At 41.3% G+C, this 24,900-nt stretch overlaps 8 protein-coding genes across 8 annotated transcripts in view; 4 read left to right on the top strand and 4 right to left on the bottom strand.

Annotated features, from left to right (window-relative positions):
- LOC147161626 (netrin receptor UNC5D-like) overlaps nt 1–7,550 on the bottom strand; it is a 115,494-nt gene extending 107,944 nt beyond the window's left edge. Inside the window, exons 1-2 of the mRNA XM_086096818.1 lie at nt 7,517–7,550; nt 1,050–1,113 (exon numbers count right to left, since the gene is read on the bottom strand). The gene's annotated coding sequence lies outside the window, so the exon portion shown is untranslated. The remainder of the gene's footprint in view (nt 1–1,049; nt 1,114–7,516) is intronic.
- A 9,207-nt stretch (nt 7,551–16,757) lies between these two features.
- On the top strand, nt 16,758–17,318 carry LOC147161625 (histone H3-like). Its single transcript, XM_086096760.1, has one exon. It carries the CDS (start codon nt 16,759–16,761, stop codon nt 17,167–17,169), a length of 411 nt encoding a protein of 136 aa, XP_085952886.1. The 5' UTR covers nt 16,758; the 3' UTR covers nt 17,170–17,318.
- A 938-nt stretch (nt 17,319–18,256) lies between these two features.
- On the top strand, nt 18,257–18,735 carry LOC147161624 (histone H2A-like). Its single transcript, XM_086097319.1, has one exon. The coding sequence runs from the start codon at nt 18,283–18,285 to the stop codon at nt 18,664–18,666; it is 384 nt and encodes a 127-aa protein (XP_085953445.1). The 5' UTR covers nt 18,257–18,282; the 3' UTR covers nt 18,667–18,735.
- Nucleotides 18,736–19,347: 612 nt separating this feature from the next.
- LOC147161623 (histone H4) lies at nt 19,348–20,582 on the top strand. Its single transcript, XM_086097322.1, has 2 exons — nt 19,348–19,698; nt 20,535–20,582. Exon 1 carries the CDS (start codon nt 19,354–19,356, stop codon nt 19,663–19,665), a length of 312 nt encoding a protein of 103 aa, XP_085953448.1. The 5' UTR covers nt 19,348–19,353; the 3' UTR covers nt 19,666–19,698; nt 20,535–20,582.
- Nucleotides 20,583–20,764: 182 nt separating this feature from the next.
- Nucleotides 20,765–22,250, top strand: LOC147161621 (histone H2A-like). The gene has a single exon (XM_086097318.1). The coding sequence runs from the start codon at nt 20,768–20,770 to the stop codon at nt 21,149–21,151; it is 384 nt and encodes a 127-aa protein (XP_085953444.1). The 5' UTR covers nt 20,765–20,767; the 3' UTR covers nt 21,152–22,250.
- Nucleotides 21,141–22,115, bottom strand: LOC147161622 (histone H2B-like). The gene has a single exon (XM_086097321.1). The coding sequence runs from the start codon at nt 22,088–22,090 to the stop codon at nt 21,713–21,715; it is 378 nt and encodes a 125-aa protein (XP_085953447.1). The 5' UTR covers nt 22,091–22,115; the 3' UTR covers nt 21,141–21,712.
- A 925-nt stretch (nt 22,251–23,175) lies between the features above and the next one.
- LOC147161620 (histone H4) lies at nt 23,176–23,781 on the bottom strand. Its single transcript, XM_086097084.1, has one exon. It carries the CDS (start codon nt 23,773–23,775, stop codon nt 23,464–23,466), a length of 312 nt encoding a protein of 103 aa, XP_085953210.1. The 5' UTR covers nt 23,776–23,781; the 3' UTR covers nt 23,176–23,463.
- Nucleotides 23,782–24,360: 579 nt separating this feature from the next.
- Nucleotides 24,361–24,744, bottom strand: LOC147161619 (histone H2A.J). The gene has a single exon (XM_086097320.1). It carries the CDS (start codon nt 24,742–24,744, stop codon nt 24,361–24,363), a length of 384 nt encoding a protein of 127 aa, XP_085953446.1.
- Nucleotides 24,745–24,900: the final 156 nt, after the last annotated feature.

Below are 24,900 nucleotides of genomic sequence, written 5' to 3'. Positions count from 1 at the left end.
TACAAAAAAGGCCAATAGATGGCAGCAGAGTATAAGAGATCAGCCAGGGCCATGTTGCAAACAAGCTGATTTACTCACAGTTCTAAACAGATTTGTGAATAATGATGAAACTTAGCTATATTCTATTGCTAATTGCTGCAAAACGGAAACAGATAGAAATATTAAAAAAATTCCTGATGAAAGAAGAGACTCTAATCTTTCTTTTGGTAGGTTCCATGTTTTTTTTATAGCAATAGAACAGTAAAAACAGCCGGGAGCGAAGGGGATTGCTTCAGGGAAAATGGCTGGGAGTGAATGAGTTCTGTGAATGGTTATTGTTTCAAATTAGAGCTACAAGGCTTTGTTAGGGTTTTAAGTTTGGTTCTTAACAACAGTCTGAATTAGTGGGGGTTCAAGGCAGGGTTCAGGTTTTAAAGTTGTGCTTCAAGCCTGGATCAGGGGTATCAAGATTAGGTTAGGTTTTTAAATCAGGGCTTCAAGACTAGATTACTGTATCAAATAAAGGTAATGGTTTGAAATCAGGGGTTCGAGCCACGGTTTGAGTTTCAAATTAGGGTTTAAAATCAGGGTTAGGATCCCAACAAGGATTAGTGTTTCAAGTTTAGATTTTTAAGCCTGAGTTGGGGTTAAGACTTGGGTTTCAAGACTGGGTTAGGATTCCAAGATTTCAAGTGTTTAAAGTTAGGGTTATAAAGTTATGTCATGCTTGGGATATAGGTTGAAGTTAGGGCCTGAAAAACGTTTTTAGGGTGAAGTTTGGGTTTCAATCAATGGAGAGCTTTAAACAAGGGTCATTGTTTTAAATGAAGGTTTCAAGCTAGGGTTTCCTATCAAGGGCTACAGTTTCCAAATCAGAGTTCTGGTTCCAAATTGACTGCTTATTTTTTGTTTGTACACATGTTTGCACCAAGGCGAGCCTCTGGGCCAAAGGAACCCGTGGACCGAGATTCGGGCATGCGTCATGCGTGCGAAGGAAGCGGAAAAACTCGGCGGATGTGACAGCCGTGAAAACAGCCCGAAGGGATCAACAGAGGGTTCTCGTCACTTACGTCGGTTGGTCCCGATACTTTTCCCAACGCTGTCGTCTTCTTCCTTCTTCTTCTGTGGTGCTCCCTTTAAAACAGACACTGCATTAACCTCCAACCTCGACAATCTCATCTCAGACACTTCCTCGCAATAAAAGTTGGCGGGTAAAAAAAAAGGAAAAAAAAGAAGCTTAATTCATTCCTGACTGCTGGCTGATACTTCCTTCGGTGTTTAATGCAAAGAATGTCGGGGTGTGTGAAAATGAGCCCGAGTGTGAAATGAACAGTAATTAATGTTGAATAAAGACTAGTGCGAGCGGGGCGGCGGCTAATGGGAATAAGATTGCATTCTTTCTCTTGTTCCTACCCGCCCGGCTTCTTTTTCTTTCCGTCTAATTCAATCAATACGCGTCGAGCGCCGTGAATGGACGCGGGCCCGCGGGCCAATCCCGGCTAAGCGGCCAAGACGCAGGGATGGAAGCGATTGAGACGAGAACACAAGAGGATACGTCAACGATTCGGGGACGGCCAAAGAAAGGCGCGAATCTGTGCGGATGGACGGACGGGGATGAAGGCCATAGATCGATGGCGGTCGGATGGGCACGTTGAATTGGATGATGATTGGATGGATGGAAGGATTGTTAGAAGGTATGGATGAGTGGATTGATAGATGACGGATGGCTTGGTGGAGGGATTGATAGACTGATTGAAACATGGATGAAAGATTTGTTTAAGGGATTGATGTGTTATTGGTTTAGTTAACATGGATGGATGGATGGGAACCTCTCATGGACTGGAATTAGGGGTGAATGGATGATGATTAATTGGATAGATGAACTGGGAATCTTTTAACTTTGTTTTGTCTTTAATTAGAGCTATTTTCATTTTATTTTAATTCATTCCACATTTTTTTATTTTATTAATTACATTTTTATTTTACCAAATGCTTATTGACATTTTCCATCTTAAACTTGATTTTATTTTATTTTAACTCTCTTCTTTTATATTTTAACTCATTTTTATTCTTATTTTAACAATTGACTCATATATATTTACTTGTCTTTACACTTTTTCTCATCATTCATCAAGTCCTTTCCTTTGTATTTCAACTCTACATTCTCCATTTCATTTTGTTCATTTTAACTCTTTTTTTTTTTTTGTAACCTTAACATTTTCTCCCCAATTTCAACTCTACTTTCCTCTATCATCTTAACTATTTTGTCTTTTTTATTCCTTTTGGTATTGCAGAGTTGTCGGCGTGCCCCGAAAGGCCGCCGCTGTCAGGCCGATGTTGACTTAGCTCATCATATTTTTCGAAAAGGTTGAAAACCTCACAGGGAAAACTGCAAATTTCCTCCCGAGAATTGAACGCGCGTGTCACTCGGAGCCAAATAGTGCAAATGTTTGCTTTCATAAGTGTTGGCGGAATTGCGCCCTGATTGAGGGAGTTATAACGAATTTGCATGCAAACAACGCAGCCAGCGAGGAAGCTAGCGCTATCTATTGTCTTCTTATCTGGAGGTGTGTGTATACGTGTGTGTGTGTGTGTGTGTGTGTGTGTGTGTGCCTGCTGGGTGGTCAAGGCTTCTAGAGAATGCAGATCACACTGTTGCTCTCACACTTAAAATAACTTGTCGGTGAATAAGGAGCGCGGTTGAAATTCCCCACCACGTCTCGCCTCGGAAAATAAGCAACAGGCGCGAGACGGGAGGCGGTGCCGTCTTTTAAAAGGGAGCGCAAATTTCACACCTCCAAACGCCATTATGTTTATCTGACACCTTATCACTGGCCTGAAAATTACGCGCCGCATTTGGGATCACTCCACGCCCCCGCGCTGGGCCTTCCGAGACTGAAGTCGGAAGAAAAAAAGCAGACCACGCCGCTGTCGCCAGGGAGGACAGACCTTTTTAACTAAAACGTGTTTTTTTTCCCCCCAACTCATTCAATCCCAAAAACATGTAAAAACGTTTTTAAATACTTTGTCCTTCCCTCCCAAAAACGTGTTTAGACGTTTTTTTTTTTTTTTTTTTTTTTATAGAACACCATATTCTGTGGGCAAAATCAGACAAAATCCAGTAAAACAACCGGGATCGAAGGGGGTTGTTTAGTGAAAATGGCTGGGAGTGAATGATTTAAGAATCAAAGACCATTTTAAGTCAACCTAATGTATATGTTTGTGAAAACTCCAAGAAAATCGGCCCTATTTTATGTCGATTCTAAAAGAGCTAATCAGCTGATATTAGCTCTTTAGCTGATTAGCTTTTGTATGGGTCGGGGGCCTTACTTGTAAACATCATAAACAGATTAATTTTTCATTGCACCTGACATAGGAAAAAGAAAATGTAGTATTCAGTAAGGGCTAATGTCCTTTTTTTTTTATTTTTTTATTTTTTTATGTTGAAGACAAATCGAAGGCAAAACATGCAAAGTCAAGCCTATCCGAGAGGCAAGGGTGCTAACCAAAGTTCCGCCTTGTTGCCTCAATGCCATAGCTCTGCTAATCCAATCAGTGATGATCAATGAGAATTGAATGTCTGACCTGTCAATCGCGCGGCTGCTTTGTCCATGAAAAAGGTGTGTGTGTGTGTGTGGGTGTGTGTGTGTGTGTGTGTGGAGGGGGTTGTTTTTCTCAAGGTGCCCCCCACAATAACCACCAACCCCTCATCAGCATGTGTTAATAAAGAGATGCAATCAGCGTCAACATTAATTAAAAGTAAAGAGAGAATAAACAGTAGTGCCGATCGATTCCGCTCACGCTCCGACACGGTGCCTGCGACGTGGCGGACGCCTGCAGCGGAATACTAAACGCCTCGCAGATACAAGGGTCGTGACCTGACACTACGATCAATTCCAGTTTGTCACCCCCCCTTCTCCTCAACATGAATCCCCTTCCTGCCTCCCCCACACACCCCTCACACAAGCTGCAGTTATGTATAAAAAAAATTGTATGTACAAGGCTCGAAATAAATAAAACTGAGAAAGTAAAAAAGTAAAAGTAGAAGAAAAATAAGTAGGAGAAAGAGAAGAATAGGAAGATTAGAAAGAGAAGAAGAAGAGACGGAGAAGAAGTAGGAGAAAAGGAAAAAGAGAGAAAAGAAAAGCAGGAGAAATAAAAAAATTAAAAAGAGAAAAATGAAGATAAGAAAAAGAACAAGAAAAAACAAGAGAGAGGAGAAGAAAGAAGAACAAGTAAGAAAGAGAAGAAGAAAGAGAAGAGAGAAAAAGAAGAAGAAACCCAAAGCAGGGTCGTCGGGGGTTAGTTAGCGAGCTAGCAACGAGCTTTAGTTAAGTCAGCAATGATTGCCTTTGTGGTGGCAAATAAGCTACATTTCTGACAAGTATTGTTCTGACGAAGGGAGAACCCATGCTAATGGCTAAGCTAACGTAAGCTTGACACGGCTAGCTCGTTTAACACAGATTGGGTGTTAAAGGCTCCAAAATTGGCTTCAATTTTTTAAAATAAAAATCTCAAATACGGTTGATTAAAGACTGTTGAATCAGAGGCCCCGTTTCGCGCAAAGCATGCTGGGAGACGGTAGCGCCGATAATGGAGTCATGCACTTAACAAATTGTGTGGATTTTCCGTGTTTACCTCTTTTTAAACTGCGTCCTAATTATTATTTAACCCTCATTAACCGGCGCGGCCTTATTAGCGCCGAACATGTGGCTGGAAAGCAGCCTGCCGCATTCACGCTTTAATCGGCTTTCTGCCAGCGAGCCTGAGTGATGTGTGTCAGCACATTTGCGCGCACACAAATTCACACGTACACACGCACATCATGGCACAAGGACAGCCAGGCTACAACGGCATTGACTAACTCTGTGCTTTCTTCCCGGACTTGAATAGAAAAAATGTTATTAATTTTCCTTTTTCTTTTTTCCTCCTCACAATTTGACCTTCACATTTCAAAACGTATTTTTGTAAAGTTTTCTTTAGCCGTAATTTAGTTTTTTTTTTTTTTATCCTAAAATTGCCTTCAAACTCTAGTGTGACTGTGATGCCCCTATCTTGAGATTCTCATTTTGCCTTATAACCTTAATTAGAATACATAACCTAAAGGTGTGAAAAGCCAACCTCAAACTACAACCCAGGCTTGAAACCCTAAATTGAAACCCAAACTCATACCTGAAACCCCAACTGTAAACCCGAAGCCGGGCATAAAACCCTAACGTGTAACCCTAACCTTGGCTTCAAACATAACCCAGGCTTGAAAACCTAAACTAGACTTGAAACCCTAACTTCCCACCATAATCCAAGCGTGAATTTCCAATTTAAAACCATAATCCAGTCTTGAAACCTTAACTAGAAATACTTACTTAGGTTTGAAACCCCCAATTTAAAACCGTAACCCAGACTTTAAAAGCCTAACTTGAACCCCTAAGCTAGACTTGACTAACTTCAAACCATAAGAAAATCTTGAAACCCTAATTTGAAATCCTAACCTAACCCTAGGATTTAAACCCCAACTTGAACCTTTCATTTAAACCATAACTCAGGATTGTAACCCGAACCTCGGTTTGAAACCCAAACTTTGAACCATAACGCAGGCTTTAAACCCCCAATCTGAAACCGTAAACTAGGTTTGAAACACCAATTTTACACCATAACCCAGTCTTGAAACCGTAACCCAGTCTTGAAACCCCAATTTGAACCCTTGGATTGAAAACCCATCTTCAAACCATGCTTGAAACCCTAACCTACACATTGGATTTTGTACCTATGAAGTAACCAATGGGGGGTCTGGCTGCACGTTTTATCGAACGTCCCCTGTTCTTGATCTCGCTTGCCATCTTGGCCTCCAAAGTAGCAAACTAGTCAATTGTAAGGAATCGCATGGTACTGCATGTAAGATAGCAAAACAATTAGCCCAAACACAACACATTTCGCTCAACAGCGGCAACAGGTGACTTTTGCATAGAGGGAGGGTGCGAGTGACCTGAAACGCATTAAGAAGCAATTACTCTCTAATCACGCTGACATTATCAAGAGACAGGCAATATTCTGATGACGCCTCGGCCAGACTTTTTCCCTCCCCTTATCGCTGTTCCGTTCGTCGGAAGCGTTCGCGTTTTGGCCCGCTGTGCCAGAACCGGGGAGTGATGAGACACGACGGTCCAGTGCCCCGCGGCTGATAAGTTAGAGCGGGAAGGCTGTGCGGCAAAACTCATATTTTATGTAACAGATATTCCACTTTCCATCCCTCGCTCCGCCTGCTTATCTGGGCCAGTTGCGCAGTTCTGTAGCGGGCCGGTTAGCACAGCGGTCCAGCTCGGCCTTGCTCGCGCTGTTGCCTCCGCACGTTGCCTGCTTGGGATTTGACTTGATACACTTCATTCTTTTTGTTTGTTTATTTAGGTAGGGATGAACCACACATACTCACAAGCATATACTGTATATACACAACTCAGAAGAAGTTTAAAATATTCAGCTTTCCAATGAAATGTCTGGATTGACCTAAAATGCACTATGAATTAGCGTGGCCACAGCACTAAAAACTGTTGACCTAAAAACTCTGTAAAGTGAATTCTTTCAAAACACGTTTGAAGATAAAAATAAGTATGGAGTAATCTTTGCCACTTTTTGTTTCCCAGATTTTTGGGGGCACAGAGAAAACATGAACGACGAGTCTAGCTAATTAGCCCAACGAGGGGTGCTACTTTTTTTTTTTGTTTCCGTCGTAGTGTGTGACTGACACAAGTACAGATGCTAACAGCAAACATTAGCATATGTAGAGAGACGAAATACAAAGTTAGCTTGGTTATCAAAATATACCTAAGAACATAACTGGGGGAAAAAAAACCACTAACCAGGACGCATTGCTCATTCGCTACAAATGTAGCTCGGGCTAATAATTAGCCAGGTGTTAGCGTTTGTTGACCGTGATCATTTCACACATAAAAAGAAAACATCAACTGTGACGAGAAACTGTGAAGCAACGGGAACAAAGCTCCAAACCGAGGAAGTGCAACCGGAAGTGAGTGACAAGCGCTAATTAGCTTAGCTACAAAGGCTAGGTGACGTGTCACTTCAATGAGCTTTTTGTCAATCTTGTTTAATGGCTTTTAATCCGTAGCCTGTATATAAAGGCACGTGCTGGCAATTGCTTACTTTTGCTTGATTGCAAAGAAAGTAGTAGCCGTAAAAAGATGATGAAAGATGGTATGAACCAAACGATTAATGGAGGCAAATATCAGAGACTTTTTAGTTTACGACAAAGCTAACGCAAAATTTAGTCTTGGTCGACGAAGTTAATGTGCGCGTCTTCTTTTAAATCAAAGACTCTAAACACTGAAGATGATTTTGATTGTACAAAATTAAAGAAAATGTTGCAGTCTACAACAAACTTCATGTGTTTTTGTAAACATTGAAGGCAATTCAGTCGTCAACAAACCTAAGGTAGGCACTTTTGTAAACATAAACGTCTCAGCCAAACCTGCCGCGAAATGTAAAAATCACAACACTTGCCACATCTGTCTTAATTTGATCTTACCGAACATGCATGTTTATCCAAACGCCAACGAAAACATGTCACATATGTCTGAATAAACCCCGACTTTAATCTCTGGCTTTGTCGACGTTGTCGCTAACGAGCGAGGCCTCAGAGAAAGCCATAAAAAAAAAAAAATCAACTAATTTCTCTTGTGCTTTCCGCACTCGCCAGTAAAACATCTGCTGTTTGCTAACAATTATCCGCGGGAAGGCTTTTCACATCATCCATCACTCAAGAGAGGTCTGTTGGTCTGCGTGTGAGATGAGGTTCCGCTGTGAAGACAATTTGTCACTGGCAGCCAAACGTTCAAGGATGACGAGCGGTTTGATTTGAGGCAAAACCGCGGCGAGCTCGCAAAACGCCGTGAACTCGTTTTTGCCGGCGATGAAGGCAATCGGGCGAGTTTATAATTTGACTGCATGTACGAGCAGATGGCGCATATTGTCATTTAGCCACGCGTGCCAGGTGATTAGATTTTTTTTTCTTGCCCTTTATATAAAAACTAGAGAATGCAATTTCCGTCGAAATTGCTTGGGAATGCTGGAGAGCGGACGCTGATCTGAAATGTTGTAGAGTTCGTTGAAATGTAGAACGCAAGACTTGAATATGGAACGAACTGGTCAAAATGCTGTTTGTAAATTATTACTATTAGTTTGTGAATTTTGTTGCGAAAGAGTGAATTTTTTTGGAAATTGATCAATAGTTCCATACATTTCCTGAACAAGCTGAAAAGTTGGAATTTGAAACGTCACTGCATCTTCGATCAATTTGCCGTCATAATAGCATCTCGCCTCGCACAGCGACTGTGATTACGGATGAGAACTTAGAAAAAAGAAACCCCACGTGTTGAACGAGGGCGCGGGGTTTTCGTCATCGCCGTCGCGTCAACTTGCGACAGTGATGGATGGCGGCTGTCAGACACTCGCTCGGTTCTTCCTCGCTCATCTTCCTCACGGCTCACAAAGAATCAATCGACTTCACTTATCGTAGCGACGCCCCCGATGACGGCGACGGTGCAGGAGTCACACAGAGGTCAAACCCTTTTGGGCTTACAATGAACAGAACGTGAAATATTTGATTGTCTTTGACTTTCAAAGAACCCAACGTTTTAGGTGAAAGATTATACACAATTTAATATTCATTGAACAAAGCGCTAAAGGATTTATATTCACTTTCAACGCAATTTAGTCCTTAATGTAAAACATCAAAGACATCAAAAACAATTCAGACCCTACCGTAAAAAATCGACAACTGGTTTTAAGTCTTCAATAAACCTAACGTCAGCGGCGCTAATAGATTAAGATATTTTAATTGAACTTTAAAGACTAAGCTCTAGTACTGTTTTAAGTTTATGTCAACATCAAAGACAAGTTAGAGTCTTCAACAAACCTAAATCAGGTGTTCATATAAATGGCATTAACTTTAGGCTAAGACGCTGCTTTAAAACATCGATGACACATTTGACATGAAACGCAAGTTCAAGGAACCAACTTGTTTACATAAACATAAAAGAGGTCATTTTAAGACACTACTTTAAAACATCAAAGACATTTTCAGGTCCTTAACTAACCTTTATTTCCAGAAGTGACAAATACATGTTTGGGCCTTCAACTTACTTAGCATATGTTTTTTTTTTTTTTTGTAAATTCACAACTCACATATTGTATTAAGACTTAACAAACATGAAATACATTTTAAGATATCATAACCATATTTTTGTGAAATATCAAAGGCGATTTAGCCAACCAACCAAACTGCATAAACAGACCTCACATACCAATAGTTAAAAGTGTTTCTAAACATCAAACACACAAGTTTGAGCCATCAATGAGGTGAACGTACACTTTTTGGAAACATTAATGGCATTTTATTCTTTTGACGTCTTAACGGCATAGCACACATCAAAGACAAACCGTTTGAATAGTTCATCAAAGACACATTTGAGTCACGAGATAAGTTTCTCCCGAAACATCAAAGACCATTTTTTTTAAAACCAATCTCAGAGTTCAATGTTTTAAGACATTGTAAACATCAATGACAATTTAATTTTCAACGGACCTAAGGAAGGGCAAAGATGTGCGCTTTTTAAGACATTTGTAAACATAAAACATAATTTCGAGGAAGCAAAAGTACACTTTTTTTTTTTAATTAAATAAACACTGAAACCAATTTTCTTTCAGATGTTGTTATGTGGCATCATCGCTAAGCGCCCCCCCCCCCCCCCCCCCCGCTGCGTCACGGACATGCACGAAGGAAATGAAACAAAACGAACTCTGTGATGCGGCGCACATAAAAGCCAAATACTGAAATGTGGATCTAGACAAAAGATGTCCGCCTCACATTATGTGAATTTATTACGACTAGTACAAAGCGTTAATGACTGAGTGACACATCGACATCATAGCTGACACTCGGCTGGTTTTATGAGCACACCGCCGAGGCTTTAATGTAGTAGATGTGCGGGCGTGCGCGCGCATACGCGATGAGCTTCGACGGCCAACATCTCATCGGTTTGTGTCCATTCTGCGCCAGCTCCATTATTAAAATCCGACTTGAGTAATTGTATTATTTCATTTATATTTGCCACCTCAAAGGAGCACAATAACACATTGTTCCCTGTTTATACTGAACTAATGGTAACCTTTGACAAGCGCACAAGCCGCCATGTATTATGCATCCGGCGTGGCAATATAAAATATAAATCATCAGCGGGGCGTGCTTCATTTTTTAAGGAGGAAAAATGATCAGCTCCGCCTTGAAGCAGCCCGCTATATTTATTTTTTTATTCTGCAAAATCAATTTGTCGATTTATCTTTGGCTCGGCGCACTTGGAATTTTATCGCAGGGTTTCAAGTGTGCTGCGAATGTAGAAAAAGAGCCAATGAAAAGGGAACATGTGTTATTCCTAAATGCCACTAGGGGGCAACCAAACGGCTGATGGAAAGGCACTGGCTATGTCAGAAAAGATTCAGGACCAAGTGTTGACAATTTTCTCCGCCAAGATTAAGGGCCTTGTCTTTAAACTCTATTCTAAAGCTGATCTCAAATACAAAGCAATGCAATGGCGCCATCTACAGGGATGGAGCATATTTGAATTCAGATCACATTATAAATGCAGGTTTTAAGCAATGGTTAGGGTTTCAAATTTGTGTTTAAAGCAAATGTTAGGGTTTAAACACCTCAAATTCAGGGTTTGAGTTTCAAACTATAGGACTCCAAATTAGGGTTTAAAATAATTATTTAGATTGTAAATGAGGGGTTCGAGCCTGAGTTGGGGTTTCAAATTCAGGTTTTAGACCAGCGTTAAAAGTTTTAATTTAGTTCTTAAAGGTTTCGAAGCAAAACAGGGTTAAAATTCACATTTCGGCTTTTTAACTTGGATTCTAAGCTTTATTTAAGGCTTCCAACATGGTTAGACTTTAAAATCAGGGTTTAAACACAGCGTAAGTATGTAAAGTTATGGTTTCAAATGAAACTTTTAAGTCTGTTAAAAGATTCGAATTAAGGGGTTATGGTTTCAACGTATAGGGTTTGCAGTAAAGGTTTGGGCTTTTGAAAAGAAGATTGCAAAGCCAGGTTGACACAAATCATTGCAGTGAAAGGAACGAAGAAAAGAAAGCAAGAAAACAATCTGCATTTCCCGGAACAGTCGACCCGTGTACGTCCGCGAAAAGGATGCATTTAAATAATAATGCGAGTTGAAATGTCACTTCTATTAACACGTCTCGCTCGGCATGACATTCAACAAGCTCGCCCCGCGCACAACAACAAGGTGAGCGCACAACGCGCGGCATGACTCGATCAGTAAATAAATCAGCAGCCGTATGAATATGCAAATGAGGTTATGCTGACTATTATTTATTTATTATCTTTTTTTTTTTTTCCCGCTGTGCGTTTTGCCCAACCGCATGTGTGTGTGTGTGTGTGTGTGTGCGTGCGTGCCAACTAACCTTGAAGATAAAGCATCAACTGCTGTCTCGCCTTTAATAGGCTACAATGAGAACATCTTCATTACGCCGCCCTCAGAGACGCTGATAACGCAGAATTACGCACACACGCGCGCACACACACGCACACGCACACAGAGCGATAAAGGGTTGAATGTTACGACAAGGTGAAATGTTACACCTCTTTGTGCTCCTTTTCACAAATTAACACTTTAATCAGCGAGGTGAGCCAAACTTGCACAGCTCATTTCCCCACACACGTGATTTGGATGAACGAAGGGTTGAAAAGTTCGAGTTTCAAGGCTTTTTTTCATTAAACAAGAGGCGGGGGGATTTAAAGTGAGGTTGTCGGGCCAGGGTTTCAAATAAGTATGAGATGCGATTTGAATCATCTTTGCCAAACAGTTGTGAAAAATTAATTGATCTCACTTGACAAAAACAAACAAACGAACAAACAAACTGAAAAAAAATGGCACTGTTCTGCATAAATAAATAAATAAAAAACTTTTGGCAAGCAACATTAATTTGGCAAGTATTTTGTGTACCACTAGAGGGAGCACACCTTGCGAATTGCTGTTTTAAGTAATAGTTTAGTAGGGTTTTTTTTTTGTTAATGTTTACTGCAATGGCTTACAATAATAAATACTTTTTTTTTTTTTTTATGAAATAAGCCTCTGTCTCGTTTTTAGGCCTACTAAGCTATTAATGTTAGTCATGATGGTGGTACTTGGAGTAAAACTACCTTGAACCACACTTGTAAAGATAGTAATGAATTAAATAGAAAATGACGAATTCATCGTGACTCCTTCTGGTGTGCGCATGTTGGCCACCAGGGGCAGTATAAGAATCATGAAGCCTTTGAAGAGGATAACGCTGCAACTACCAATGTTATTTATTAGCCTCAGGCCTTTCGCATTGTGTGTTAGCTTTAAGATAGCAGAAGGCAACATCACGTGGTTTGTTTTGACTACACGACATGTAATTCACTTTTTAGTTTGACTTACTTAACGATTGTGTTAAACGGTTGGATTCCAGTCATAAAAAGTGCCAGAAGCTGAAATCTGTTTAAATGTGGTGGGGGGGGGGGGGGGGGGAATAATATTTGTGTCTATGTTCCAAGTGGGTTGGACGTCTACTAAAAGTCTGTACAGCCATTTAGTTGGCCTCACAAGCAATTTGTTTTAATGTAATTATTGCGGTTGTCACCGTTGATGAGGGATGAGAAGGCTGTTAGGGAGTCGCAGCTTAAGATCAATCAGCACATAAACATCGTCAACCATTAATGGACAAAGTGCTTTTTGCATAATGAGTCCTCACGCTGACTGGCGACATGTCGCTTGACGCGCTTTCACAGCGTTAAACCGCATTTAGCGCCGCTTGAATTACGGGTAGACAAAAGGGGGCGCTGCGGAAACTGGACAGGACCTTTCCGGACCTTGCACCGGCTCCTTCGCCGGGGGGGGTCTGGCGGAATGCCTCGGGACGCTAATCCTGGTGGCGAGTGACATGGTGGGAGGTCGTGGTAATTGGGGGGAGAAAATGAGCCGGGGATGAAATTTAAATTCAGAAGGTTGCCATCTCCTGCGTGCAGGGTTAATGGACAAGTACAAGTTTTGGATTATTCAGAGACATTTAAAGGCATCCGCTACAAGTTTCTAAAAAGCGCTCAATCTGAATGGAGGAGATGAAATTCCAACCGTCTGGATGGTAAACATACTGTAGATGAAAATATCGATACCAAGGCCATTGATTGATGTGGTTTTAAACAAGATGGGGTTTCAAAGTAGGATTTTAAGCAAGAGTTAGGTTTTCAAGACCGGTTCGGATTTTAGATGAGGATTTTAACACAGCATAAGAGTTTCACATCAGATTTACGGTTTCAAAGTAGAGGTACAAAACAGGGCTAAGGTTTCAAAACCAAAGTTCAAGTGATAGGCTTGGGTTTCAAACAAGGGTTTGAGTTTCAAGACAGTGTTAAGAGTTTAAAAATTGGGATGGGGTTGGTTTCAAAGCTAAAGTTTCAAGCAGTAGGTTTGGGCTTCGACCATGTGCCGGGCATTAAAAGGACAGTTTTAAGAAACTAATTACGGTTTCAAGTTATGGTCTTAAACTGTAGTTTACATTTTCAAATTGGGTGTCCTCGTCAGCGGCACTGTCTCGGGTGAAAACTCCCAACTCGGCTTTGGAAGGACCAAAGTGTTGACAAACGGGGCGCCGGAGCCCTTAGCAGTTAGCTGAAGGGCTAACAGTCATCGTAGCGTTTAGCAGTCAACAAAATAAGTTTAGCTTAGTCGGCTTAGGTAGCAGTTAGCAAAATGATTTTAGCTTAGTGGTTAAGATTTAACAAAACGAGTTGTTTAGGTAGCGGTTAGCATTTCATTTGCCGATACACTGGATGTGTTTAACCATTTAGACACAGAAGATGCAAATAGCTGTCTGCCCACGCATGCGTATTATGAACGTCTGTTTATCCGTTCGCATGAGACCACACAAGCCATGAATGAGGACGATTGAGGTCATGTGACTCGGGCAAAGCTAGCGCGCATCTTGCGCTTCCTGGTGTGATTACCTTGCCCCGTTACCATGGTTACCTGCGGCTCAGCAGCTGTTGAAGCAGCGGGCCATCAAGGAACGAGGCAGACATTAGCATCGTCGTCACGTGGCCGCCATCACTCACTTTCGCGAGACTTTTTCCCCCCCTCCCCCTTCTCCCCCCCGCGGCTCCGGGTGAGTCATTATCATCGACAGCTTGACAGAGCACAAATAGCAGCAAAGGGTAAACTGGCAGTTATGTGAAGTGCAGTATTTACCTCCTTGATGGAGGAAGGAACGGAGAGTTTGAAAGAGGTGTCATCACTTTCGCGGGGGAAAATGAGGCGGCGGGTAATTGAAAGGAACGCGTTGGTTCGAGCGCTCCTTTCGCCCCACAAAAGGTTTGTTAGCGCGCCGACGTCCTCTAACGACTTGTTTTCCTCGCTTGCGGCCTTGCAATTAACACGCCGGAATGTCTCTCCCGTCCAATTTAGAACATGTGAGGAAAGGTGCGAATGAGCCAACGAGACTCAGTACTAGCGGTGGGAAAAAAAACACTGTACTTAAAGGAGAACTCAAGGCAATACGTTTTTTTTTTAGCAATAAAGTGTTCCATGTGCCCCCACTAGTCTAAACACTCAAATCGGCTAATATCAATGACCAAGTATTTGGATCCGCCAGATGCGATACGGCAATTTGGCCACGGGGAGTTGCTCGTGGTTGGAAAGAACGCCACTGCTGGGATTTTTGCCACAATATCCTTCGGAACATCTCTCAGTGCTCAATGGATTTTTTGGATCAGGTTAGACTGTCTGTCCATGAATACTTGAACCCGAATGAATCATAACCCTAACCCAAACGTTTCACACGGACCTCTTACCCTACCCCAAATCTCATTTACTGTACTATTATTAGCAAACACTCAGTCAGCGGCATGCAAATTGTGACATTTGCCACCTTACAAATCCTTTCCAAAATGTTCAGAGAGCAGCAGGTGGTCGTTGGCGAGCGTGACGCTTGATCTTTTATTTGACAAAGCGCAGAGGGCAACGAAAGGTCTCGATTGTTTGCTTGGAAAAATATCGTGTGCTGGAATGACACGAAAAGCCTCCATCGGAGCAGCCGGTGACGAGAAGTGACATTTTTCAGCGTCTGGAGAAGAAGATCAGTCTGTCTGGGTGTTACAAAGGTTTGAACTTCACAGGGTGATGTTTGACATTTGGACTTTCTCGCGAGCGTGACCTTTGTATCGGGTGTCAATCCAAAAGTGGTTTCTGACAGAAATTACAATAAAACCCACATTTTATGATGAATTCCATTCCATGAATTCCATTACGAATGTGACGAGCTACACTGACTTCAAAATGTATAAACATTAGGTGCAATTATAAAAAATAAAAAATAAAGACTAAACTACAATGTCATATTTTGTCTTTTATGAATGAAGGTGATGGAAATCCACAAATCTTGAATTGAGGCAACTGGATTGTTGGTTGTTGAAGATGTTTCACCTTTAATCTAAATAAGCAGTTCATTTGCAGCTCAAATCAACCAGCTGACCAAGGCAGATTGAAGAGAAAAAAAAAAGTCTCACTCCATCAGTGAAGTGGCCACTAACCAGATGTTTTTCCTACCTAGAGCTACCAGTTTACAAAACAACAACCCTGTGACCACCACTCCCACCAGAGTCAAAAATAAATATATTCCGCACATCATTTTGAGAAGTGGAGAAGCCTTTTGGATCAAATGTGAAACGTCTTCAACTACCAAGTAGAGTCCAGATGCCCCTATTCATATTGCGTGTGCGTGTGTGTGCATGTGCGTGTGTGCGCGCGCGCTTGTGCGTATTTCCATTACATGGATGACTTGAGAATCTACAAAGGTGAAGAAAGTGACATTTTCAAACGATCACACATCCCAAAGATTAAAAATAAAAACCTTGAGCAACAGTGCAGTCAAGTGGTCAAGCATGTAACTGCACTTATATTATCATAGAAACACTACTGTTTTTAATTATATTTTAACAGTAGTTTATTTTAATAATAACAATAACAATAAATAATTTTACTTTGAGTCAAGAGTACGGTCAATTTGTGTGTTCAAACTATTTTCAGATTTTACTGATGAGTCAGCCATATTAGCACACTATTTAAAAATTCCCATAGTGATTGAAATTGACCTGTACAAGATTTGGTTAATTCTGAAATGTCATCCCAAAGCCCAGTATTTCTAAGATTTTTGGGCTATAAGTGATAACATAAGTCAGTGTGCCACTTAATCAGGCGTTTCCATATACCTTTGAAGAAGGGAATCATTCTCGACAACAAAAGGCTATTATGTTCTGGCGTATTACGACATAACTGGACAAGAGGTTCTTCTTCTTTCAATTACCGCCACCTACTGTACAAAGAGTGTGAAGCACTCATGTTTACGGTCTACTCATAAATGTTGTTTCTCTCAAAAATTAAAACCAGAATTAGACACAAAGTTATCGAACACCGTTTACTTAAATCAATATGGGTTAATCAAAACATTTCAATCACAATTTTAGTTACGTATAACTTACTGTATGCGTCAGTGAATCCGTGTGCTCCAGGAGACGCCAGTCAGTTCTGGTGGTGATTGGTTAAATTCAAAAATCCGTCATCCAATAGTGGAGCAGCTTTTGCGCGGGCTCTCTCAAACGCACCAATCAGCGCTATCTCGCCTGGTTAAAAACGCGTAGTCGACCGGTCTTCTTCATTCTATCTATCGTACTACAGAATGGCAAGAACCAAGCAGACAGCTCGTAAATCCACCGGCGGCAAAGCCCCCAGGAAGCAGCTTGCCACCAAGGCCGCCCGCAAGAGCGCCCCGGCCACCGGCGGCGTCAAGAAGCCTCACCGCTACAGGCCCGGTACCGTGGCCCTCCGCGAGATCCGTCGCTACCAGAAGTCCACCGAGCTGCTCATCCGCAAGCTGCCTTTCCAGCGGCTTGTCAGGGAGATCGCTCAGGATTTCAAAACCGATCTCCGCTTCCAGGGCACGGCTGTCATGGCGCTGCAGGAGTCCAGCGAAGCTTACTTGGTCGGCCTGTTTGAAGACACCAACTTGTGCGCCATCCACGCCAAGAGGGTCACCATCATGCCTAAAGACATCCAATTGGCCCGCCGGATCCGCGGGGAGAGAGCTTAAATAAAATAGTTCTCCATCGCGCCACAACGGCTCTTTTAAGAGCCAACACATTTTCATCTAGATGGTGACTTTCTATTGCAAAATGAGATGCCCATTGTCGCCTGCAGGTGCAATGGCATCATAGCAAAATAAAGAAATCTAAAGCATGATCTCTCTTCAAATAAATATTCAAAAGTGTTGCTTCTTGAAATGACAAACTGCTTTTACTGTGTTATAAAGGTTTAGACTCTAAACTAGAGGCTATATTAATGGCGAAGTCCGACAACCTTTTTTTGTGGCTGGGAGTACTCTGAACACGTCAACTTCCAAATAGTTCAAGAGTGATAATGGGAAGTTCAACCACAATAGGGCGGTGTCAGTTGCAGCTTATTGCTGATTGGACAACCGTTTCGGTTTTAAAAACTTCATTTGTTTACACATAATTTACAAACATGATCCAAAATTCCAATCACAAAGTGATGATTGTATGGTATTACAGACTCGCTTAATAGTAAATCTATACTTTTTATGTCTATGGGAGCGCGCAAATACTTGTCGGAACCAAGGTTATTTTAGTTACCTAAATGTTTTTTTAAATCTAACAAACTACATTTTATGTTTACAAAACGAACTAAAACTAACTACAATTATAGCAAAAATGTCATTCGTTTTTGTCTTTGGTAATTACGTAGATTTATTTTGATATTAACTGGAATAAGGACGTTTGAAAGTGTGTCACCCAGAAGTGACGTCATCTAGCAGCAGCCAATAGAAGTACCTTCAGATGAGGTCGCTCCCATGGTGTTTTTTAAATATTGCGCACAAGTAATACACTTTTAAAAAAACTAATTAAAACTAACTAAATTTAAAAACAAATCTCAAAACTTAAAAGCTATACTAAAATTAAATTTCTAAAACTATAACAAACCCACACGTCATCTTTCTAACAGCCGCAAAATAGGAAGTTCAAACGCAGGAGGAGGGCGGTGTCTATTGTAGGTTTCTGCTGATTGGACAACAGTTTCCCCGCATCTTCTGGCCAATCACTGAACAGCTTGGTCCTGTATAAGTACACTGCCTCGTAACAACACTGTCAACGTCGAGTGTACGATTGATAATCAACTAACGTAAATTATGAGCGGAAGAGGAAAAACCGGCGGCAAGGTCAAGGCAAAGGCAAAGACCCGTTCATCCCGTGCGGGACTTCAGTTTCCCGTCGGTCGTGTCCACAGACTGCTTCGCAAAGGCAACTATGCCAAGCGCGTTGGTGCCGGCGCTCCCGTCTACTTGGCAGCGGTGCTCGAGTACCTGACCGCCGAGATCCTCGAGTTGGCTGGGAACGCTGCCCGCGACAACAAGAAGAGCAGAATCATCCCCCGTCACCTGCAGCTGGCGGTCCGCAATGACGAGGAGCTCAACAAACTCATGGGCGGAGTGACCATTGCTCAGGGCGGCGTGTTGCCCAACATCCAGGCCGTTCTCTTGCCTAAGAAGACCGAGAAGGCCAAGGCTAAATAGAATTGCTTCACACGGTCTATGCCCCCCAAAAAAGGCTCTTTTAAGAGCCACACAATCATTTCATAAAGAGGAAATCATTCACAGTTCCATGTATTTAATAAAATAAAATTGTACTAACAGTTCATGTCAGAACAGAACTGCTTACCCTCAGTCAGAAACCAGCTAACATGATGTAAAATGTACTTTGAAAACACACTTGTTAATCACAATTACAAGCATATTTTTAAGTCACACAATGTTTAAATCGTGACTGTACTATTAACTAATTTTTCATATACAGATAGAAATTAATAATAAAGGCAATCTGTGTTTAATAAATGAACAATTTTGGAGAAAAATAGCACTGGGATTCCTTCACCGGCAATTTCAAGAGATGTCCAGATCAAAATGGAGGAGCTAACTCGACAAATTCAATGTTTATGTGAGACATTTCAGACCATTTTAATAACTCCGTGGTCATCTTCAAAGACCATTCCAGCATATATAATATATATATATAATATATGCTAATTTTACTAGGAAAATACTTCCCGGCGACGTCATATTTTGGCGTGGAGTTAAATGAAACTCCTCCCTCCAAGATTGCGTCAACTGTTGTTGCTCTTTCAGGTCCGCAGTTTTGTAATAAGAATGGTCCGTCCTCAGCGCTCAAGTCATTCCACGTTTGTCGAATATAGTAAAGTCAACATGTCCGGAAGAGGAAAGGGAGGAAAAGGACTTGGGAAAGGAGGCGCGAAGCGTCACCGAAAAGTTCTTCGCGACAACATCCAGGGTATAACCAAGCCCGCCATTCGCCGTCTGGCTCGCCGTGGCGGAGTCAAGCGTATCTCCGGCCTCATCTACGAGGAAACTCGTGGTGTTCTCAAAGTTTTCCTGGAGAACGTTATCCGTGACGCTGTCACCTATACCGAGCACGCCAAGAGGAAGACCGTCACCGCCATGGATGTGGTCTACGCCCTGAAGAGACAAGGGCGCACTCTCTACGGCTTCGGCGGTTAAGCTACCTCGGCCCACCAATTCAAATAAACAAAGGTCCTTTTCAGGGCCACTCAATTTCTCTATCAGAGGCTATTCATTTCCTAATGTTATGTACGTTATATAACATACATGGGGTACTTTTTTAAATTAAATTATGGTAACCGCATCACTACCGTAAACTGGTGCAGATGAGAAAAATTGTATTATGAATTGTTTATGATCCATAAACTTAAAAAAACAAAACAAGATATAAATTTAAAATTAGCTCTAATATGTTAGTGCATTTTTCCTCTTCTGTTACTTTCATACAAACAAATGTATATGATATCTTTAATTTTTGTTAAATTGATTTCATTACATGAAAGAAGCAGACATTAAAGTGCCAAATTTAAATAGTGAAAAGACAAGAATGTCCTAAAGAGCAAATCCTATTCCTATGCTGTAACACCCACAAAAAACAACACCTGCCCTTTTATTATTTTAGCTGCAGTAAATAGTCATTCATCAAACTATATATTATATAACGTAACAATACTTTATTTGACATCCAAAATCAGACTTTTTGTATTACAAGTCAAAAACTATATAGAGAAAACAGTTGCTTTCTTTTTTTTTTCTTGTCATTTTGTATTTATCTTTTCTGTTTATATATTCAAATAATGCATTAAATTTACTGAAATAGTAAATGTCATGAGTATTATAAGCATAAAGGTAATTGGTTCAATCAATTCTCCCACTGTTGACTTTTATTTTTTTAGTTACACAATTGCACACACGTTAAAACGTTCACTTGCACTTGCGGATTGGAGACCTTAATCTGTCTCCGTAATGATTGTATATTTTTACAGACTTGCCTCATAGTAAATTCACTTTTCTTTTTTCTTTTTTAGGCGTATGGGAGCGCGTAAATACTTGTCGGAACACGTCATCTTTCTAACAGCCGCAAAATAGGAAGTTCAAACGCAGGAGGAGGGATGTGTCTGTTGTAGCTTTATGCTGATTGGGCAACAGTTTCTCCGCATCTTTTGGCCAATCACTGAGCATCTTGGGCATCTTGGTCCTGTATAAATACACTGCTTCATAGCAGTATTGTCAACTTCAAGTCTACAACTAATAGTCAATTATGAGTGGAAGAGGAAAAACAACCGGCAAGGCTCGCGCCAAGGCAAAGACCCGTTCATCCCGTGCGGGACTTCAGTTTCCCGTCGGTCGTGTCCACAGACTGCTTCGCAAAGGCAACTATGCCAAGCGCGTTGGTGCCGGCGCTCCCGTCTACTTGGCAGCGGTGCTCGAGTACCTGACCGCCGAGATCCTCGAGTTGGCTGGGAACGCTGCCCGCGACAACAAGAAGAGCAGAATCATCCCCCGTCACCTGCAGCTGGCGGTCCGCAATGACGAGGAGCTCAACAAACTCATGGGCAAAGTGACCATTGCTCAGGGCGGCGTGTTGCCCAACATCCAGGCCGTTCTCTTGCCCAAGAAGACTGAGAAGGCCAAGGCTAAATAGAATTGCTTCACATTCTACTCCCCACAAAGGCTCTTTTAAGAGCCACACAATTATTTCACAAGAGAAAATCATTCCTTATTTCGTTCATATTTTGTACAATAATTATGTAGGTAAACCAAGAATTAAGTTCATTAAATTTAAACTACTAAAATAATTAGCAAATACACTAGTGTATGCATTAAAAATAACTAAGTCTTCTCTATCTGGATCCTAATTACAGTGAATTACATTTTTACACTCTAACCATATGGCTTGGTTTGAAAATTTCAGGTAACTTTAAACGGCTCGTGTACGGCATGCTTAAGAATCGATCCGGTTTAATTTCAAAATTTGAAGAGAAAACCCTCATTGCAAACTATTATACCAATTTGCTCATTAAAGCAAATTAGTTTAATAGTTTGTTAATTATCCCAACGAAACCAGAATCTCAAACATCGCAGTATCAATCATACATTATTATTCCCTATACTAATTCAGGGATTACAATTGGAAATTTACTCTTCAAGATAAAATGGGTGGCTCTTAAAAGAGCCGTTGGGTTTATGGTTTTGCCGAAGCAATTTACTTGGAGCTGGTGTACTTGGTGACGGCTTTGGTCCCCTCGGACACAGCGTGCTTGGCCAGCTCACCGGGTAACAAAAGACGCACAGCGGTCTGGATCTCTCTGGAAGAGATGGTAGAGCGCTTGTTGTAGTGAGCCAGGCGGGAAGCCTCAGAAGCGATGCGCTCGAAGATGTCGTTGACGAACGAATTCATGATGCTCATCGCCTTGGACGAAATGCCGGTGTCCGGGTGCACCTGTTTCAGCACTTTGTACACGTAGATGGCGTAGCTCTCCTTTCTCTTTCCCCTTCTCTTGCGGCCAGGTTTGCCCGGTGCCTTAGAGACGGCTTTCTTGGAGCCTTTCTTGGCAGCAGACTTGGCGGCTGGTTCAGGCATGTTTTTTTCGAAGTTGCAGCAGACTAGAAATTCGAATGGAAACTAACCTTTTCAGCCAGTTTTTTTATATCCACTTCATGCAAATTTTTATGTGCCAGCGCAACTTTTGGATTGGCTTAAAAGTCTCTTTTGAAATGAGTCACTCGGAGACGTGTCTATTTCCCGCCTTGTGCTTGTTGCATTAAGTTTGCTCAACTTCCAGGAGTGGGGGGTCCAATCCATGCAATTCGCAAAAGTTGTTGATTGTCCTCTAAAGTTGTTATTGATTGTAAATTCTCTTGAATATTTTTCCTGTGTGAAATAAAAAAAAATCTTCCACTGAAATAATTTTGTTTTTGTGTTATTTGTTAAATTTGTGATTGTCTTTAATTAGGTCAGGGATCCTCAAGATGTATTATCCTGTACGTTTTAGATGTTTCCCTCTTCCAATACCTGAGAGGGACAAAGGAGTAGAGAGGCTCAGTTCAGTTTGGCAGCCCTGATATAAGCCAACCTTTCATTTTAGTATTTCTTTAACATACATTAATAATTTCCCCCCTCATGTTTAGATTTTTTTTGTCTTGTAGTCAGTTGGTTTAATTTTGGACCAAAAAGTTGTGTGTGTTGTCAGCAAAATCAATAGTGGTGATTACCAACAAAGAAAAAGTCAGTGATTTTATTTGCATTAATCTAATGACAGAATAAACAAAAACTTTACATGAATACAAAAATTTTAAATACATTTGATTTCAAAAGAGCAATAAGAAGAAAACTTTATTATTATTATTTTTGTTTAATCTTTCTGGTGCTGTCCCTTACGTTGCTGTTAAACACAACATTCAAAACTGACGCTAGCAGCCAACCAGGAAAGAGCGTGAAACCAGTCCGCCAATCAGGAGAGGGTGTCCGCACAGTCAAATTTGCATACGCACTGATAACAGCTTCCCTCGCAGTTTGGTTTGAATGGTGTATTTGAACATAATCTATACACGATTAGATTTGATAAACATTTTTTTTAACAATTTTACATTCATAGGTCTTAAGTAATGCATAAGAAACCATCTAAACGATGAGTTCTTTGTATTCAGTTATTTTTCATCGGTATCTACTGTGAATATATGCAATTACTGTAAACCTTATATGATTTTACTATTTATTGCCCTTTTGGTTGAGATTTTTTATTCATATTTTTTACTGTATGTGTATTCAATTTCCACATGCTCTGCATATTGGGTCAGATACTAAAATTGTGTTGGTTACTGACTATTAATTGAAATAAATACAGCGGTTTGAACTAGAATATTTCTTGGAAACAAGGAACAAAGGCTCTTAATTGGAAGTGTTGAGTGGTCCTTAAAAGGACCTTTTTTGTTGGGTTGTTAGGCCGAGGTAGTTTAACCGCCGAAGCCGTAGAGAGTGCGCCCTTGTCTCTTCAGGGCATACACCACATCCATGGCGGTGACGGTCTTCCTCTTGGCGTGCTCCGTATAGGTGACAGCGTCACGGATTACGTTCTCCAGGAAAACTTTGAGAACGCCACGAGTTTCCTCGTAGATGAGCCCGGAGATACGCTTGACTCCGCCACGGCGAGCCAGACGGCGAATGGCGGGCTTGGTTATACCCTGGATGTTGTCGCGAAGAACTTTTCGGTGACGCTTGGCGCCTCCTTTCCCAAGTCCTTTTCCTCCCTTTCCTCTTCCGGACATGTTGACTTTACTATATTCGACAAACGTGGAATGACTTGAACGCTGAGGACGGACCATTCTTATTACAATACTGCGGACCTGAAAGAGCAACAACAGTCGACGCAATCTTGGGGGGAGGAGCTTCACTAAATTCAACGCCAAAATATGACGTCAACAGGAAGTATTTTTGTTTTTCAAATCAAATGTATTAATAAACATTAAATTTTTGAGTAATAATGAAATCAAGATATATGAAATAGTTTGAAAGGCGATCATATCCCACTACTTTGTTATTAAAATGGGCTTAAATGTAGAACATAATATGAAATATGTCATGTTTGTATTTTCTCAATTTTGAGCTGGAGATCTCCAAAACTTTTTTTAACACATGCACATTTAGTTTTAAGTTATTCAATTATCATTAACCACCTGAAAAGCGACATGTATAATTGTTAAAGGTTATTGCTTTTTCTTAACTAATGCAGATACTTAATCTACATTAGAACATAATAATATAAAAAAATAATTCAGGAATAATTTTCCCTTTGTGAAATGAATGTGTGGCTCTTAAAAGAGCCTTTGTGGGGAGTAGAATGTGAAGCAATTCTATTTAGCCTTGGCCTTCTCGGTCTTCTTAGGCAAGAGAACAGCCTGGATGTTGGGCAACACGCCGCCCTGAGCAATGGTCACTCTGCCCATGAGTTTGTTGAGCTCCTCGTCATTGCGGACCGCCAGCTGCAGATGACGGGGGATGATTCTGCTCTTCTTGTTGTCGCGGGCAGCGTTCCCAGCCAACTCGAGGATCTCGGCGGTCAGGTACTCGAGCACCGCTGCCAAGTAGACGGGAGCGCCGGCACCAACGCGCTTGGCATAGTTGCCTTTGCGAAGCAGTCTGTGGACACGACCGACGGGAAATTGAAGACCCGCACGGGATGACCGAGACTTGGCCTTTGCCTTGACCTTGCCGCCAGTTTTTCCTCTTCCGCTCATAATTCAAGATTTTGAGGTGAATTTTGGATTGTGTTCGCATTTCGGACGCAGTGTATTTATAAGCAGGCGTGCTGCTCGGTGATTGGCCACATGGTCCGGGAAATCGGTTGTTCAATCAGCAACGAGCTAAAGACGAAGCCTCTCCCCTTTACGGAA

Source organism: Leptonotus elevatus, chromosome 15 (genome assembly GCF_054856555.1).
Source record: "Leptonotus elevatus isolate MCC_2025b chromosome 15, RoL_Lele_1.0, whole genome shotgun sequence".
Lineage (NCBI taxonomy): Eukaryota > Metazoa > Chordata > Actinopteri > Syngnathiformes > Syngnathidae > Leptonotus > Leptonotus elevatus.
This window is presented reverse-complemented; position numbering and strand designations above follow the sequence as displayed.

What these genes read in the sequence shown, in the direction of transcription:
- LOC147161625 (XM_086096760.1), top strand. Translation starts at nt 16,759, where the DNA reads ATGGCAAGAACCAAGCAGACAGCTCGTAAATCCACCGGCGGCAAAGCC.
- LOC147161624 (XM_086097319.1), top strand. Translation starts at nt 18,283, where the DNA reads ATGAGCGGAAGAGGAAAAACCGGCGGCAAGGTCAAGGCAAAGGCAAAG.
- LOC147161623 (XM_086097322.1), top strand. Translation starts at nt 19,354, where the DNA reads ATGTCCGGAAGAGGAAAGGGAGGAAAAGGACTTGGGAAAGGAGGCGCG.
- LOC147161621 (XM_086097318.1), top strand. Translation starts at nt 20,768, where the DNA reads ATGAGTGGAAGAGGAAAAACAACCGGCAAGGCTCGCGCCAAGGCAAAG.
- LOC147161622 (XM_086097321.1), bottom strand. Translation starts at nt 22,090, where the DNA reads ATGCCTGAACCAGCCGCCAAGTCTGCTGCCAAGAAAGGCTCCAAGAAA.
- LOC147161620 (XM_086097084.1), bottom strand. Translation starts at nt 23,775, where the DNA reads ATGTCCGGAAGAGGAAAGGGAGGAAAAGGACTTGGGAAAGGAGGCGCC.
- LOC147161619 (XM_086097320.1), bottom strand. Translation starts at nt 24,744, where the DNA reads ATGAGCGGAAGAGGAAAAACTGGCGGCAAGGTCAAGGCAAAGGCCAAG.